Here is an 18,961-nt window from a genome sequence, read left to right on the forward strand (position 1 = left end):
AGGTTAATACATCTGCCCCAATATCTGCTCCTCCCAAGGGGCACATCATACAACTGAAGTATGTTCAACTGCAAATGAGCCCATAGTAGTCACAGGGGGGCAGATGTATTAAGCATGGAGAAGGCATAAAGAAGTGATAAAGCGGAGATAAATGCAAGGTGATAACGCACCAGCCAATCAGTTTCTATCTGTTAATTTAATTTACATATTGGAGCTGATTGGCTGGTGTGTTATCACCTTGTACTTATCACTGCTTTATCACTTCTTTATGCCTTCTCCAGGCTTAATACATCTGCCCCATAGTTGAGCACATATAAACCATAGCTATAAAGGGGCAGATGTATTAACCTGGAGATGGCATAAGGAAGTGATAAACCAGTGATAAAAGCAAGGTGATAAATGCACCAGCCAATGAGCGCCTAACTGTTAATTTACATATTGGAGCTGATTGGCTGATGCGTTTATCACCTTGGATTTATCACTGGTTTATTACTTCCTTATGCCTTCTCCAGGTTAATACATCTGCCCCAAAGTTTGCGCTGATGTCTCTTTAATTATCCAAGTTATACAATAGGTAAATATCAGGTTAAGGAGCAAATGTGATAGTAGGCTTTGCTTTGAACCATGGGGGTAATTCCAAGTTGATCGCAGCAGGAATTTAGTTAGCAATTGGGCAAAACCATGTGCACTGCAGGGGAGGCAGATGTAATATGTGCAGCGAGAGTTAGATGGGGTGTTCAATCTGCAATCTAATTTGCAGTGTAAAAATAAAGCAGCCAGTATTTACCCTGCGCAGAAACAATATAACCAACCCAAATCTAACTTTCTCTGCACATGTTATATCTGCCTCCCCTGCAGTGCACATGGTTTTGCCCAATTGCTAACTAAATTCCTGCTGCGATCAACTTGGAATTACCCCCCATGTATTTAAGTTCTGCAAACCATGCACCATGCTGCACTTTTATAGCACCTTAAACTACCTAATTTCCTTTCACCAGGTTCATGCAATTTGCCACACATATCCTGTAATTCAGCACATCTTTATCACATATTTATAACCAATGAAAAGGGGCCACCAAGTTACGGAATGTAGTCATTACGTTGACATCAACAATGTTAACATTCGTAATGTTGACATTAGTGTCGGCAGTTATGTCGAAATTGTGATAATGTCGGCAGGAAACACAGTATAAGGCAGGTATACTCACTCACCAGAGCGCTGCCTCATCAGATGACTCGGCCGGAAGTGGCATTCCCATGACCGCCAAAACCCGGAGACGCCGCTGGACATTTACCCGCAATCAGTAATTAATATTTATAATTTATTTATTATCATATTCGTATATAGGGGGTAATTCCAAGTTGATCGCAGCAGGAAATTTTTTAGCAGTTGGGCAAAACCATGTGCACTGCAGGGGGGGGCAGATATAACATTTGCAGAGAGAGTTAGATTTGGGTGGGTTATTTTGTTTCTGTACAGGGCAAATACTGGCTGCTTTATTTTTACACTGCAATTTAGATTGCAGATTGAACTCACCACACCCAAATCTATCTCTCTCTGCACATGTTATATCTGCCTCCCCTGCAGTGCACATGGTTTTGCCCAACTGCTAACAAAGTTCCTGCTACGATCAACTCAGAATTACCCCCATAGTGCTAATATATTCCGTTGCACTTTACAGTTGGGATATATACTGAAGAAAATGAACTTGGCATTTCAGTCAGAAAATTGTTTTTTTTTTTATTATAAGACCGTATTATAAATTAGCTATATATGCACCTGGAGCAACTTGATATTCTAAACTGCGATATTGCAATGTCATATAAGTATTTAAATAAATGGCATTAACCTTGGAGCCTTCAGAATCCATGCCAACGGCATAAAACATTCCTAATTACCTTCCAGCCAGGCAATAAGTGCAGAAGACAAATGTACAGTTAAGTAACGATAGGATGGCACTGCAATAATGGCACCCTCAACTTTTCTCACAGCAGTCCATCTGTTTAATGTGCAACATCGGGTACATCAGTAACAATTCACACTCAGTAGTAATCACCGTGGTGGGGCCCGAACCAGATGCAAAATGTTTTTGATTTTTTTAACCAGTGTGTTGAATCAAAACAAAACTTTGCCAGAATATCTCAGAATGTAGATTGTTTAACTAAAGAGAATACAGCAGTGTTCACCGTTGACATTTAAAAGGGTACATTTTTGTTATTATTTAAAAATATTAAAACAATATTTTAAAAAAATCAAAAAATCTTGAAATTATACTAAATTGAGCGATAACCATGATTGGAGTATATTGAAGATTGTACAACACCCGAAATGGCTAAATTTCTTTGAATTCTCAACCAATTTATAATTTTCTCCTGCTAAATGTCCTTCCAGCTCTCAATGGCTGACTGACGCAAAGACAAAGCTTCACATCTCCCTCCCAGCAGTTACCGTGGCTACAGTGTCACCTCCGATATGTCACTGGACAAGCTCAGCTCCAGTATCTGCCTGATCCCCTCTAACGGTCTCTCCCCAGCTGCTGTACACTGGCTTGTGGGTCTATGATGGTCTCTAGCTAGCACTGCACACCTATTCTCAGTCTCTCTATGCCTCCAACAGTACTACAACCACCCAAGCGCCACCAATGACACCATGAAACGGTGCCACAGAGGTGGCAAATTCTCTCTCACAACCTTACACGATTATACAGAGCATTGAGCAGATCAACGGCACTGTCTGTGAAGTAATGTCTGGATGAAATACATTTAAGCAAGTGCAATCTGTGCTCACTGTCATCAAGAGTCCAGCTGCTGGGAGGTGAGAGGCAATGGGTTGCTGCTGGGTTGTGCGGTCTCACACACTGACTCACAGTCAGCTCTGCAGTGCAGAGAACACAGCGCACATGATACTGTAGCCAAGGTTGGACTGGCCCACAGGGGTACAGGGGAAACCACCGGTGGGCCCCACTGCCTGCAACTGCTGGGGGCCCTCCACCTCCTCTAGGGATCGGGTTCCAGACTGTGCACTAATTATACATATGTTACCTTATACTGCACAGGTGTTTTCTCTACAGTGCATTGCCGCTATTAATCTGGTACATCATGTATGCACTAGCAGTATTTACTATATATATTTATCAAGGGGCCCAGACCATGCACTAATGGTTAGCCAAGCCTCTAACTATGGGGCCCTGCCATTGCATTTCCCCGGTGGGCCTGACATGCTCCAGTCCGACACTGACTGTAGCAACAGGTATAGCATCCAGGGTGCAGCTAATCTGTACTAGTAACAGTATGGCTAGTATGGCTAACCACCCAATAGTGCCTAACCCTAACCCCACTTAGTGTCTAACCCTCCCCCCAGGCCCTAAACCTAACCTGTACCCCAATACTCACCTTCGGGATGTCGGCTGGCGGTGTTCTGGCACCAGTGTCCTGAGTGGTGTCAGGATTCCGGCGTCAGTCACATGACTGCTGGCATCCCAACCACTGGAATGCTAAACAGTATACAGAGGCGCTGTTGGAGAGAGCACAGCAGGGGCCCTGGTCCCCCCCCTACCCCGTGCAGGCAGCAGCAGTCACACACCCCAGATCAGTACCTACGCCTATACTCTGGCCCTGCAAATATATATATATATATATATATATATATATATATATAATACAGTGTACAGGATACTGGGGAAAGGGATGGGATGGAGTGCCAGGAATAGATCTTTTCATAAGTATTTTGATATTCATTTGTGATTCACTTTTATGTTATATTCCGCATTTGGTAAATGCATTTTGTTGGAAGCTTAAAATAGGGATCATACTGTAGATCCCTACGTGAAATGCATTAAAATACTAAATAAATCTTTTTCTAAATAGGACATGCAAAGACTGTAATAATAATTGTGGCAAAAAATATCCGTTATTTATAGCAGGGTGTTTTTGCCACTACTTCACTGAAGAAAGTCAGCGCTGCATGGACAGTGACTGTGCTCCTGAGGACATTTATATTCCTACAGCATTAACAGCCTCACAGCCCACCGCTCTCCGCTCATAGTAGTCTAATAAGAAAGCTCTGCTAGTTTATGCTCTCTGCTATTCCACCTGGCACTGTTATATATTTTCATTCAGATTCATCTGAACTTTAATTTACTTCCTTGAGGGATGTGCCTCACAAAATCTGGAATTTCATTTAGCGTATTGGAGGAAGGTGCCAAAAGGGAAGACGCTCATTGCTGAGAACATCAAATTGTAAAGAAAATTTTCCAGTAAAATACCCATAAGACTATTTACCCTTCACGGAGAAGGTTTGTGTCTGCTGTACTATAGAAAGGAAAAGGAAAGTCTAGGAAATTCTAAACTCATCTGTGTTTTGTGTAAGAGAAAAAAAGCCCAAAGACAACACATAGGTAGGGGGCATCCTATTACCCGTAGTAATTTACAGCACGTCAAGAATGGGCTATTAACGCGATTTTTACCCAATGGTATTATTGGGCTATTCAATTATAGCCGGTTTTTACCATGATGTAAATTACCCTATACCGCACGGAAACACATAGGGGGTATCCTATTACCCGCAGTAATTTACCGCATGGCAAAAATGGGCTTTTAACGCAAATCGTATAATTGGGCTATCCAGTTATAGCCTGTTTTTACCATGCAGTAAATTACTCTATAGCGCACGGAAACACATACAGTAGGTTCGGCGAAAAGCCAGAGGCAGGCAGAACCAGATCCCCGATAAGTGCTAGCGGTCGGGGCTAATAGGATAGCCCCAGGCTAGCCAATTTTCTGTGATAAATTACCACTGCTAATTGGATACCACCTATAACAGGCCTGGCCAACCTGCGGCTCTCATTAGCTGTTGTGAAACCACACAACCCAGCATGCGCTGCTACAGTTATAGCATTCCCTAATAGCAAAACTGTGGCAGTGCATGCTGGGATTCATAGTTTCACACCAGCTGGAGAGCCACAGGTTGTCCAGGCCTGACCTATAATATATTATACTTATCTCCTATTCCAAGCCTTCTATATAGTCACTGCAGCAGAGACGCATATGCAAATTACACCTAATGTGCATGGCATGTGCTGTGGGAGCCAAAAATGATTACCTCATTTTTATCAGGATTAAAAAAAAAATGGGCACTGACCACAAAAAAACTAAAATCAATTCCAGGTGCCAAAATAAAAGGGTCAAATATTTAGTTGCAGAAGCGATGTTTTGAATCTAGTGTTATCCTTTCTCAAGCTAAACAGTACATTGGTGTAGCTACTGTACAGTAGGTGTCGGAGGTGCCATTGCTATAAGGCCCAGAGTAAATTTTCTGGATTTGCCAGATAAGCGACTGGGCCTAATCATCCTGAATGGGGTGACATTCCATTTTCAGTGAGAGGTCTGTGTAGTGGATGTTATAATGATAAGGGGGCACTGTAATGTGGCATAGTCTGAACTGGGCACTGTAATGTGTCATGATCTGAACTGGAGGGCATTGTACTGTGGCATAATCTGCCCTGCTCATTGTAATGTGGTATAATATGAACTGGGGGGAACTATAATGTTACATAATACCAGGGCACAGCAATGTGGCACAGTATGAAGTGAAGGCACTATAGTGTGGCCTAATATGATCTGGGGGTACTGTAATGCGGTATAATGTGAAATGAGGGGCACTGTAATGTGACAATATGAACTATGGTTTGGCATAATATGAACTGGGGGCAAGAAAGTTTTTTGGTTGGGGGGACCAAGATAAAATCTCAGTTTGGTGCCCTTAGCTCCTGGCCACCTTAGACAGGTCTCTTGCACCTGTATGGAACTCTATGGAGCAGCTAGGAGTGGCTCCTTGTACACATTACACCTGGTAGAGCCCATTATACACATTACGCCTGGTAGAGCCGATTATACACATTACATCAGGTAGAGCCGCTTGTACACATTACGCCAGATAGAGCCCATTATACATATTACGCCAGAAATAGCCCATTATACACATTACGCCTGGTAGAGCAGCTTGTACACATTATGACAGGTAGAGCCCATTATACATATTACGCCAGATATAGCCCATTATACACACTACGCCTGGTAGAGCCGCTTGTACACATTATGCAAGGTAGAGCCCATTATACTATAGCCCATTATACAGATTACGCCTGGTATAGCCTGGTAGATCCCATCACACATGTTACACATTATGCCTGATAGAACCCATTACACATTGTAGATAGATAGATAGATAGATAGATAGATAGATAGATAGATATGGTGCTAAAAAAAATAAATCAGAAGGATACACTTGCAACAGGAGCTTTCATGAGCACTTACTGTAGAAAACATCAAGGATTTCGAAGAGTTAAACTACCTATTGACAATGTCGGGCTTCCCTGAACACTGACAGGTCCCGTGCAGAATGTAGCGGGGAGGGGGGGGGGGCAGATGGGGGCACAGAGATGCTCCTTAGATGGAGTTGCCAGCTGTTAGTGTCTGAGTCTGAGAAGGGAGAGAGGGAGAATACCCCCCACTGCGTGCACTCCTGGGAGGGAGGAAGTGACTGGAGAAACTGGCGTCGCTGACTGTCATATTTCTAACGTGTACAGCGGCAGCCGGCAGCAACAGCGCACACAGCAGAGTAGGGAGAGCGTCTCTCCAGTATGGCGCCTCCCTGCTTTGGCCAGACGCACCGCTGCTAATACAGTGCGGGCAGCGTTGAAGCTGACGGCTGCATATGCGTGCGGGTCCGGGTGGACTGGATGGCGCCTCTCTCATGTTTTGGGGGGAGCGAGCCCCCCTCCCCATTCCGACGCCCCTGTGGTTCATAAAATAAACTGGGGCACTACTATAGGGAAAAACATTAACTACGGCACTACTATGGTTCAGAAAATTAACTAGGATACTATTATGGGGCATAAAACTAACAACTGCTGCGGAGAGGGGTCTCTCTAGAAGCATTGGGACAGGGGCCCCTTCAATATGTTACTAATGACCACACAAAGTTCTTACTACCTCCGTGACTAGATACAAAATGTTGCAACTAAATAAACGAATATGCTTATTGCAATGTCATCTATCTATCTATCTATCTATCTATCTATCTATCTATCTGTAAAATTTGCTGGGGTGACCACACATAGGACATAATCATGCACCAAATACAACAGTCAATAAGGGGTGTTCTCACCAGGCTTCTCAATAATACGCAGGGTTTTTTCATATTACAGCCATTAATCCAACATCAACGTTTCGGTCCTTGCTTGGACCTTACTCAATATACGTATCATGAAAGAGGTCCAAACAAAGTGCAACAATGATGATGGATTTATGGCATTCTCTCTCTCTATACAGTATATATATATATATATAGCTATGGCATGCCCTAGCACAGTGACCGTTCATTATTGATGTATGCTGCTGACTATGCTGTACCATTAAATGATGTGTGTTACTATCCAAAAATGCTTTTAGCACAAACCAAAGCACAGTAAGCTGTATTTTCATTGCTTCTCTTCTAAAAAACTAACTGCTAAATATTAAAAGAAATCAGTGAGAACAGTCAGGCTGGAGTAGGATGTTATCTGCAGCACAGAGAACATCAGGAGACGATTAATGGAATTGCCACACAAGCCTTTTTCATATGACAGGAAAACAGCCAGAAAAAAAGCTCAACAATATATCACAGCGTTTTTCGTGCTGGCCGCAGGAGAAGCTTTAATATCTAAGTGACTTCTGAAGAGCTGATTAATTGCCCGTATGACAGGTGCAGGAGAAATAGGATGCAGTTGCATTAACAGCAGTCGGAATCTCGGCAGTCAGGATACCGATGCCGGAATCCCGACCACTGACAATGCCGCCAGCTGGAATCCAGGCTAACAGGGGTTATTTAAACTCGTGCGTGTCCATGACACCCATACAGTGGGAATAGAACCTGTAGTGAGTACACCGAGCCACCGAGCCCACAAGGGGCTTTGTTGTGCTTATCCCCCAGCAAATGGTCCGGACACGCCTGCATTCTGCGGATGCGTACACTGCACAGGGCTTTTGCATGCGAATACCGTCGGAGCAGCGTTCCATGCTGAATTAGGCCCTGCTTCTATAATGCTCTTTTTTGCTCCAGCTGTTGTATTGCTGGCTCTGAAAACTGGGGAAAAAAATTAACTACAGAGAGAGAAATAAATTACTTATGTGAAAACCTAAAACTGGAACTTGGTAATATCCATGTTTACCACAATGGACACAATACATGGGGAATTCAATTAGCGTTCTGACTGTTTAACCGCTACCTGGCAACCACCAACATGAAAGATATTTCTCTTAACCCTATGTATCCGTATTGTTGCTGTACTGTAATTAGTGATAACGTCAACATCCAGACACCGCAAACACACATTGCAGCTACAGTAATTGAATCCCCCAATATTGCCTTTAAAATTTATTTTGTGTTATTATGTCTTGTGGTGAATAATACTAATATATTTCACAGATATTTCACAGTACTTCAAAGCCCAAGCCTTTTGGAGGAAGGGGCAGGAACACTGTCCCTGCTGGAGAACATCTGCTGAGGGGTCACGGCAGTGTAATCTGCAGTTATAAGAATGAGTTGGTCTGTAGGAGTCACCTTGACAGGCTGCAACCTTTTATATAGTGTCTCATTGGCCACCAGGACCATAGTTATACAGTAATTGATATACAGTACGCTCTTGGAGAAGTGGAGGCCACTTCTAGAATCTGGAATGGTGACAGCTTGCAACTGATTATGCCCCTGCAACATTGTAGTTTACTCTTATGTTGTGGAAGACTGCGGGGTAATTATTTCTTTATCTTACCTTAAACACAAACATCTCCCTGCGCAAGATAGCCAGTGTATTGAAATTCCCATCGCAGATGTTAGGCTTGATCCCTGGATAAGATGGCCTGTCTCCAGTAGGAGGTCTGGGAGGTCTAGGTTGCCGGTCATTCTTGCGGGGATCTGCTGGTGGATTAGGTCGATGTGGTGGCACTGTTGGAAGAGGTTTGGTTGGTGTTGGGATTTTCTCCGGTGGACCTAAGCATAAAGATAAAACATGACTATTAATTGCATAGCGGTACTTGTTATGGACATAGTCACCACAACTGACTCCATGATTACACCAGTGCTCTTAGTACCCTTAGCTGGTCTTCACCTGTTGTGCACAGTTATCAGGTGCTGAGGCAGGAGAGGATGATGTTACAAAGAGAAGAGCACTGTCCAGTTTTAAGAAGAGTCATTTACATATTAGGCCTTACAGCACCCTAAGGTTTTGTAACTTGAATGTTGCAATTCAAAATTTAGGGGTCTATGTACTAACCAGGGACGGAATGGGGGCCGAAAACGGGGTGTGTGGAGATGGGTGGGGGTGCGCAACATGCACATGTGGTCGTGCCATGAGTAAGGGGGGGCGTGGACTTGTGGCACGCCTCCATTTATGTGGAAACGGGAGAGGAGGCAGGGGAGTGGCCAGACCAGAAAGACGCGGCCTTCCTGGCTCTCTGTGTTACAGGATTGGCCCACCAGCCCATCTGGCATTTGCCAGAAGTGCCAGATAGGCAGTCCGACCCTGGTACTAAGCCTTGTAGAGAGCTAAAGTGGATAGAGATATATCAGCCAATTAGCTCTTAACTGCCATGTTACAGGCTGTTTTTGAAAAATTTTAACCAAGGCTAAAATCAGGCGCAAGTGGGCTGGTATTCTAATTGTAGCAGCTGCTATAAAACAGGTCTAATCAATCCTGTAAGCACTAGAAACAATGAACAACAAACAAAGTAGCAGCGCTATACAGTTAATGGTATAATAATCATCATATAAAATCCATTGATTGTGGTGGAAATTAAGACACGTGGAGATAAATTGATTAAAGGTGAAAAAGAACAGTTATTTAATAAAAATGTATACAATGTATCAATTGAGAGAAAAATTTAGAATTAAAAAGCAAACAGAATCACCATGAAGCTGCCCCAATCATAATGTCCGTTCCTTATTTTTTGTGGACTGTAAGTAAGAATGATGGAATAAGGTAAAATCTGGGCTGATAGCACAGTCCTGATAGCAATATTACCACATTGGTTACCGCTGGAGGAGGGGGTCCCCTGGATAGCGTCCCTTTAAACGGGTAAAATCGTTGGGATCCTGTGTCCTCACCAGATTGCGGAATCCTCAGTGCTGAGTGGCAGGCCAGTGTCACCAGTTGGCAAGGTGTTCGCCTGTTTGTCTTGTGAAAGTCCACTAAAGGTCCGGACGTGGCAAGTGCAGCTTCCAATTGATGGGGGTGATCCTGATTAAAACACCTGAGGCGTTTCGCTGCAGAACCTGCAGCTTTCTCAAAGGTGATCTGGTCAGTGCATGGGCTTCTGCATTTATACCCTAAAATGGCTACTAATTGGCCACACCTGTTTAATCCATTCAACAGTCAATCTCCTCCACAAAACATATATAAATAATATATAAAATACAATACAAGTTAGACTCTTTCATAGTGTGCAGTTTTTCCATCGTTAATATGCTTAGAAAAGACATAAGTTTATTCCATCTATATATAATACTTCCGGGTCACTATATACCTTAATGATCATGTGATTCCCTTAGCTCCGATTTTTTTACAAGAATCTGCAGACAAACAGGCGAACACCTTGCCAACTGGTGACACTGGCCTGCCACTCAGCACTGAGGATTCCGCAATCTGGTGAGGACACAGGATCCCAACGATTTTACCCGTTTAAAGGGACGCTATCCAGGGGACCCCCTCCTCCAGCGGTAACCAATGTGGTAATATTGCTATCAGGACTGTGCTATCAGCCCAGATTTTACCTTATTCCATCATTCTTACTTACAGTCCACAAAAAATAAGGAACGGACATTATGATTGGGGCAGCTTCATGGTGATTCTGTTTGCTTTTTAATTCTAAATTTTTCTCTCAATTGATTCATTGTATGCATTTTTATTAAATAACTGTTCTTTTTCACCTTTAATCCATTTATCTCCACGTGTCTTAATCTCCACCACAATCAATGGATTTTATATGATGATTATTATACCATTAACTGTTTAGCGCTGCTACTTTGTTTGTTGTTCTGTGTTTGAAAAATGACAGGAGATGATTGGTTGGTATTTTATCTCCGTCCTCTTTATCTCTTGCCTAGGCTTAGTACATAGATCCCTTAGTGTAAATATGCGGCTGCGTCAAGAAGTTATCTCAGCAGATCTTGATGCAGCTGGAGTAATGATATGGCAGACATCATCATATGATGATGACTGAAAAGATCCTGGGCTTGCATATGGCAATTAGCACATATGTCAGGACGTGGTGGCTATATCAGGGAGACCCAAAGCATGGGGTCCTTTGTCATAATGTGTAACCATGATGAAATTCAACATTTGTCATGCTGAATAGCACTGGCAAGGCAATAGAGTATAATTGAAAAAATAAGATTAAGCATTCTTTTGGACTACAAGTATTAGCAAACCTTGGTAGACACAGACTGCTTGGGTGCATTAGCATTGGAAGACCGAAAATGTGGGCTGCTCAAAAAGAATACTTTAACATTTTCATCACTGGGCATGCAGATGTTTCCTTTATACACTGTGGCTTCAGTCACTCCAAATAGCTCCTCTCAGCCCGTCAGGTCCCGGCAGCACAGGTGCAAGTCTTTTTCACACAAAATGTGCATCTTATTCACACTAATAAAACAACTGGAAGTTATAAAGTTACTCTGCTGGATTACAATGATCAATTTGTTGTGCAAGATTTGTACATCTGTGTGTGCTGAGTCTGAATCTATGGGGGTCATTCCGAGTTGTTCGATCGCGAGCTGCTTTTAGCAGCTTTGCACACGCTAAGCCGCCGCCTACTGGGAGTGAATCTTAGCTTATCAAAATTGCGAACGAAAGATTAGCAGAATTGCGAATAGACACTTCTTAGCAGTTTCTGAGTAGCTCCAGACTTACTCTGCATCTGCGATCAGTTCAGTGCTTGTCGTTCCTGGTTTGACGTCACAAACACACCCAGCGTTCGCCCAGACACTCCTCCGTTTCTCCAGCCACTCCCGCGTTTTTCCCAGAAACGGCAGCGTTTTTTCACACACTCCCATAAAACGGCCAGTTTCCGCCCAGAAACACCCACTTCCTGTCAATCACATTACGATCACCAGAACGAAGAGAAAACCTCGTAATGCCGTGAGTAAAATTCCTAACTGCATAGCAAATTTACTTGGCGCAGTCGCACTGCGTACATTGCGCATGCGCATTAGCGACTAATCGCTAGAGATGAGCGCCGGAAATTTTTCGGGTTTTGTGTTTTGGTTTTGGGTTCGGTTCCGCGGCCGTGTTTTGGGTTCGACCGCGTTTTGGCAAAACCTCACCGAATTTTTTTTGTCGGATTCGGGTGTGTTTTGGATTCGGGTGTTTTTTTCAAAAAACACTAAAAAACAGCTTAAATCATAGAATTTGGGGGTCATTTTGATCCCAAAGTATTATTAACCTCAAAAACCATAATTTACACTCATTTTCAGTCTATTCTGAATACCTCACACCTCACAATATTATTTTTAGTCCTAAAATTTGCACCTAGGTCGCTGGATGACTAAGCTAAGCGACCCTAGTGGCCGACACAAACACCGGGCCCATCTAGGAGTGTCACTGCAGTGTCACGCAGGATGTCCCTTCCAAAAAACCCTCCCCAAACAGCACATGACGCAAAGAAAAAAAGAGGCGCAATGAGGTAGCTGTGTGAGTAAGATAAGCGACCCTAGTGGCTGACACAAACACCGGGCCCATCTATGAGTGTCACTGCAGTGTCACGCAGGATGTCCCTTCCAAAAAACCCTCCCCAAACAGCACATGACGCAAAGAAAAAAAGAGGCGCAATGAGGTAGCTGTGTGAGTAAGATAAGCGACCCTAGTGGCCGACACAAACACCGGGCCCATCTAGGAGTGTCACTGCAGTGTCACGCAGGATGTCCCTTCCAAAAAACCCTCCCCAAACAGCACATGACGCAAAGAAAAAAAGAGGCGCAATGAGGTAGCTGTGTGAGTAAGATAAGCGACCCTAGTGGCCGACACAAACACCGGGCCCATCTAGGAGTGTCACTGCAGTGTCACGCAGGATGTCCCTTCCAAAAAACCCTCCCCAAACAGCACATGACGCAAAGAAAAAAAGAGGCGCAATGAGGTAGCTGTGTGAGTAAGATAAGCGACCCTAGTGGCCGACACAAACACCGGGCCCATCTAGGAGTGGCACTGCAGTGTCACGCAGGATGTCCCTTCCAAAAAACCCTCCCCAAACAGCACATGACGCAAAGAAAAAAAGAGGCGCAATGAGGTAGCTGTGTGAGTAAGATAAGCGACCCTAGTGGCCGACACAAACACCGGGCCCATCTAGGAGTGGCACTGCAGTGTCACGCAGGATGGCCCTTCCAAAAAACCCTCCCCAAACAGCACATGACGCAAAAAAAAAAAGAGGCGCAATGAGGTAGCTGTGTGAGTAAGATAAGCGACCCTAGTGGCCGACACAAACACCGGGCCCATCTAGGAGTGGCACTGCAGTGTCACGCAGGATGTCCCTTCCAAAAAACCCTCCCCAAACAGCACATGACGCAAAGAAAAAAAGAGGCGCAATGAGGTAGCTGTGTGAGTAAGATAAGCGACCCTAGTGGCCGACACAAACACCGGGCCCATCTAGGAGTGGCACTGCAGTGTCACGCAGGATGTCCCTTCCAAAAAACCCTCCCCAAACAGCACATGACGCAAAGAAAAAAAGAGGCGCAATGAGGTAGCTGTGTGAGTAAGATAAGCGACCCTAGTGGCCGACACAAACACCGGGCCCATCTAGGAGTGGCACTGCAGTGTCACGCAGGATGTCCCTTCCAAAAAACCCTCCCCAAACAGCACATGACGCAAAGAAAAAAAGAGGCGCAATGAGGTAGCTGTGTGAGTAAGATAAGCGACCCTAGTGGCCGACACAAACACCGGGCCCATCTAGGAGTGGCACTGCAGTGTCACGCAGGATGTCCCTTCCAAAAAACCCTCCCCAAACAGCACATGACGCAAAGAAAAAAAGAGGCGCAATGAGGTAGCTGTGTGAGTAAGATAAGCGACCCTAGTGGCCGACACAAACACCGGGCCCATCTAGGAGTGGCACTGCAGTGTCACGCAGGATGGCCCTTCCAAAAAACCCTCCCCAAACAGCACATGACGCAAAGAAAAATTAAAGAAAAAAGAGGTGCAAGATGGAATTGTCCTTGGGCCCTCCCACCCACCCTTATGTTGTATAAACAGGACATGCACACTTTAACCAACCCATCATTTCAGTGACAGGGTCTGCCACACGACTGTGACTGAAATGACGGGTTGGTTTGGACCCCCACCAAAAAAGAAGCAATTAATCTCTCCTTGCACAAACTGCCTCTACAGAGGCAAGATGTCCACCTCATCATCATCCTCCGATATATCACCGTGTACATCCCCCTCCTCACAGATTATCAATTCGTCCCCACTGGAATCCACCATCTCAGCTCCCTGTGTACTTTGTGGAGGCAATTGCTGCTGGTCAATGTCTCCACGGAGGAATTGATTATAATTCATTTTAATGAACATCATCTTCTCCACATTTTCTGGATGTAACCTCGTACGCCGATTGCTGACAAGGTGAGCGGCGGCACTAAACACTCTTTCGGAGTACACACTTGTGGGAGGGCAACTTAGGTAGAATAAAGCCAGTTTGTGCAAGGGCCTCCAAATTGCCTCTTTTTCCTGCCAGTATAAGTACGGACTGTGTGACGTGCCTACTTGGATGCGGTCACTCATATAATCCTCCACCATTCTTTCAATGTTGAGAGAATCATATGCAGTGACAGTAGACGACATGTCCGTAATCGTTGTCAGGTCCTTCAGTCCGGACCAGATGTCAGCATCAGCAGTCGCTCCAGACTGCCCTGCATCACCGCCAGCGGGTGGGCTCGGAATTCTGAGCCTTTTCCTCGCACCCCCAGTTGCGGGAGAATGTGAAGGAGGAGATGTTGACAGGTCGCGTTCCGCTTGACTTGACAATTTTCTCACCAGCAGGTCTTTCAACCCCAGCAGACTTGTGTCTGCCGGAAAGAGAGATCCAAGGTAGGCTTTAAATCTAGGATCGAGCACGGTGGCCAAAATGTAGTGCTCTGATTTCAACAGATTGACCACCCGTGAATCCTTGTTAAGCGAATTAAGGGCTCCATCCACAAGTCCCACATGCCTAGCGGAATCGCTCCGTGTTAGCTCCTCCTTCAATGTCTCCAGCTTCTTCTGCAAAAGCCTGATGAGGGGAATGACCTGACTCAGGCTGGCAGTGTCTGAACTGACTTCACGTGTGGCAAGTTCAAAGGGCATCAGAACCTTGCACAACGTTGAAATCATTCTCCACTGCGCTTGAGACAGGTGCATTCCACCTCCTATATCGTGCTCAATTGTATAGGCTTGAATGGCCTTTTGCTGCTCCTCCAACCTCTGAAGCATATAGAGGGTTGAATTCCACCTCGTTACCACTTCTTGCTTCAGATGATGGCAGGGCAGGTTCAGTAGTTTTTGGTGGTGCTCCAGTCTTCTGTACGTGGTGCCTGTACGCCGAAAGTGTCCCGCAATTCTTCTGGCCACCGACAGCATCTCTTGCACGCCCCTGTCGTTTTTTAAATAATTCTGCACCACCAAATTCAAGGTATGTGCAAAACATGGGACGTGCTGGAATTTGCCCATATTTAATGCACACACAATATTGCTGGCGTTGTCCGATGCCACAAATCCACAGGAGAGTCCAATTGGGGTAAGCCATTCCGCGATGATCTTCCTCAGTTGCCGTAAGAGGTTTTCAGCTGTGTGCGTATTCTGGAAACCGGTGATACAAAGCGTAGCCTGCCTAGGAAAGAGTTGGCGCTTGCGAGATGCTGCTACTGGTGCCGCCGCTGCTGTTCTTGCGGCGGGAGTCCATACATCTACCCAGTGGGCTGTCACAGTCATATAGTCCTGACCCTGCCCTGCTCCACTTGTCCACATGTCCGTGGTTAAGTGGACATTGGGTACAGCTGCATTTTTTAGGACACTGGTGACTCTTTTTCTGAGGTCTGTGTACATTTTCGGTATCGCCTGCCTAGAGAAATGGAACCTAGATGGTATTTGGTACCGGGGACACAGTACCTCCAACAAGTCTCTAGTTGGCTCTGCAGTAATGATGGATACCGGAACCACGTTTCTCACCACCCAGGATGCCAAGGCCTCAGTTATCCGCTTTGCAGTAGGATGACTGCTGTGATATTTCATCTTCCTCGCAAAGGACTGTTGGACAGTCAATTGCTTGGTGGAAGTAGTAAAAGTGGTCTTACGACTTCCCCTCTGGGATGACCATCGACTCCCAGCAGCAACAACAGCAGCGCCAGCAGCAGTAGGCGTTACACGCAAGGATGCATCGGAGGAATCCCAGGCAGGAGAGGAATCGTCAGAATTGCCAGTGACATGGCCTGCAGGACTATTGGCATTCCTGGGGAAGGAGGAAATTGACACTGAGGGAGTTGGTGGGGTGGTTTGCGTGAGCTTGGTTACAAGAGGAAGGGATTTACTGGTCAGTGGACTGCTTCCGCTGTCACCCAAAGTTTTTGAACTTGTCACTGACTTATTATGAATGCGCTGCAGGTGACGTATAAGGGAGGATGTTCCGAGGTGGTTAACGTCCTTACCCCTACTTATTACAGCTTGACAAAGGCAACACACGGCTTGACACCTGTTGTCCGCATTTCTGTTGAAATACTTCCACACCGAAGAGCTGATTTTTTTGGTATTTTCACCAGGCATGTCAGTGGCCATATTCCTCCCACGGACAACAGGTGTCTCCCCGGGTGCCTGACTTAAACAAACCACCTCACCATCAGAATCCTCCTGGTCAATTTCCTCCCCAGCGCCAGCAACACCCATATCCTCCTCATCCTGGTGTACTTCAACACTGACATCTTCAATCTGACTATCAGGAACTGGACTGCGGGTGCTCCTTCCAGCACTTGCAGGGGGCGTGCAAATGGTGGAAGGCGCATGCTCTTCACGTCCAGTGTTGGGAAGGTCAGGCATCGCAACCGACACAATTGGACTCTCCTTGTGGATTTGGGATTTCGAAGAACGCACAGTTCTTTGCGGTGCTTTTGCCAGCTTGAGTCTTTTCAGTTTTCTAGCGAGAGGCTGAGTGCTTCCATCCTCATGTGAAGCTGAACCACTAGCCATGAACATAGGCCAGGGCCTCAGCCGTTCCTTGCCACTCCGTGTGGTAAATGGCATATTGGCAAGTTTACGCTTCTCCTCCGACAATTTTATTTTAGGTTTTGGAGTCCTTTTTTTACTGATATTTGGTGTTTTGGATTTGACATGCTCTGTACTATGACATTGGGCATCGGCCTTGGCAGACGACGTTGCTGGCATTTCATCGTCTCGGCCATGACTAGTGGCAGCAGCTTCAGCACGAGGTGGAAGTGGATCTTGATCTTTCCCTAATTTTGGAACCTCAACATTTTTGTTCTCCATATTTTAATAGGCACAACTAAAAGGCACCTCAGGTAAACAATGGAGATGGATGGATACTAGTATACAATTATGGATGGACTGCCGAGTGCCGACACAGAGGTAGCTACAGCCGTGGACTACCGTACTGTACTGTGTCTGCTGCTAATATAGACTGGTTGATAATGAGATGTAGTATGTATAAAGAAGAAAGAAAAAAAAAAACCACGGGTAGGTGGTATACAATTATGGATGGACTGCCGAGTGCCGACACAGAGGTAGCTACAGCCGTGGACTACCGTACTGTACTGTGTCTGCTGCTAATATAGACTGGATGATAATGAGATGTAGTATGTATAAAGAAGAAAGAAAAAAAAACCACGGGTAGGTGGTATACAATTATGGATGGACTGCCGAGTGCCGACACAGAGGTAGCTACAGCCGTGAACTACCGTACTGTGTCTGCTGCTAATATAGACTAGTTGATAATGAGATGTAGTATGTATAAAGAAGAAAGAAAAAAAAAACCACGGGTAGGTGGTATACAATTATGGATGGACTGCCGAGTGCCGACACAGAGGTAGCTACAGCCGTGGACTACCGTACTGTACTGTGTCTGCTGCTAATATAGACTGGATGATAATGAGATGTAGTATGTATAAAGAAGAAAGAAAAATAAAAACCACGGGTAGGTGGTATACAATTATGGATGAACTGCCGAGTGCCGACACAGAGGTAGCTACAGCCGTGAACTACCGTACTGTGTCTGCTGCTAATATAGACTGGTTGATAATGAGATGTAGTATGTATAAAGAAGAAAGAAAAAAAAAACCACGGGTAGGTGGTATACAATTATGGATGGACTGCCGAGTGCCGACACAGAGGTAGCTACAGCCGTGGACTACCGTACTGTACTGTGTCTGCTGCTAATATAGACTGGATGATAATGAGATGTAGTATGTATAAAGAAGAAAGAAAAAAAAAAACACGGGTAGGTGGTATACAATTATGGATGGACTGCCGAGTGCCGACACAGAGGTAGCTACAGCCGTGGACTACCGTACTGTACTGTGTCTGCTGCTAATATAGACTGGATGATAATGAGATGTAGTATGTATAAAGAAGAGAGAAAAATAAAACCACGGGTAGGTGGTATACAATTATGGATGGACTGCCGAGTGCCGACACAGAGGTAGCTACAGCCGTGAACTACCGTACTGTGTCTGCTGCTAGTATAGACTGGATAATAAATAATGATATAAAAAATATATATATATCACTACTGCAGCCGGACAGGTATATATTATATAATGACGGACCTGCTGGACACTGTCTGTCAGCAGAATGAGTTTTTTAATTTTTAAAGAATAAAAAAACACCACACAAGTCACACGACGAGTGTACTTTTTCAGGCAGACATTCAATCACAATATACTATACTGGTGGTCAGTGTG

At 44.9% G+C, this 18,961-nt stretch overlaps 1 protein-coding gene across 2 annotated transcripts in view; it reads right to left on the minus strand.

The window, feature by feature from the left end:
• Nucleotides 1–18,961, minus strand: part of MMP16 (matrix metallopeptidase 16) — a 363,579-nt gene that overhangs the window by 84,732 nt on the left and 259,886 nt on the right. For both annotated transcript variants that reach the window (XM_063924066.1, XM_063924065.1), the window contains one exon: nt 8,811–9,028. In XM_063924066.1, coding sequence (XP_063780136.1) covers nt 8,811–9,028 — 218 coding nt within the window. The remainder of the gene's footprint in view (nt 1–8,810; nt 9,029–18,961) is intronic.

This window comes from Pseudophryne corroboree, chromosome 5 (genome assembly GCF_028390025.1).
Source record: "Pseudophryne corroboree isolate aPseCor3 chromosome 5, aPseCor3.hap2, whole genome shotgun sequence".
Lineage (NCBI taxonomy): Eukaryota > Metazoa > Chordata > Amphibia > Anura > Myobatrachidae > Pseudophryne > Pseudophryne corroboree.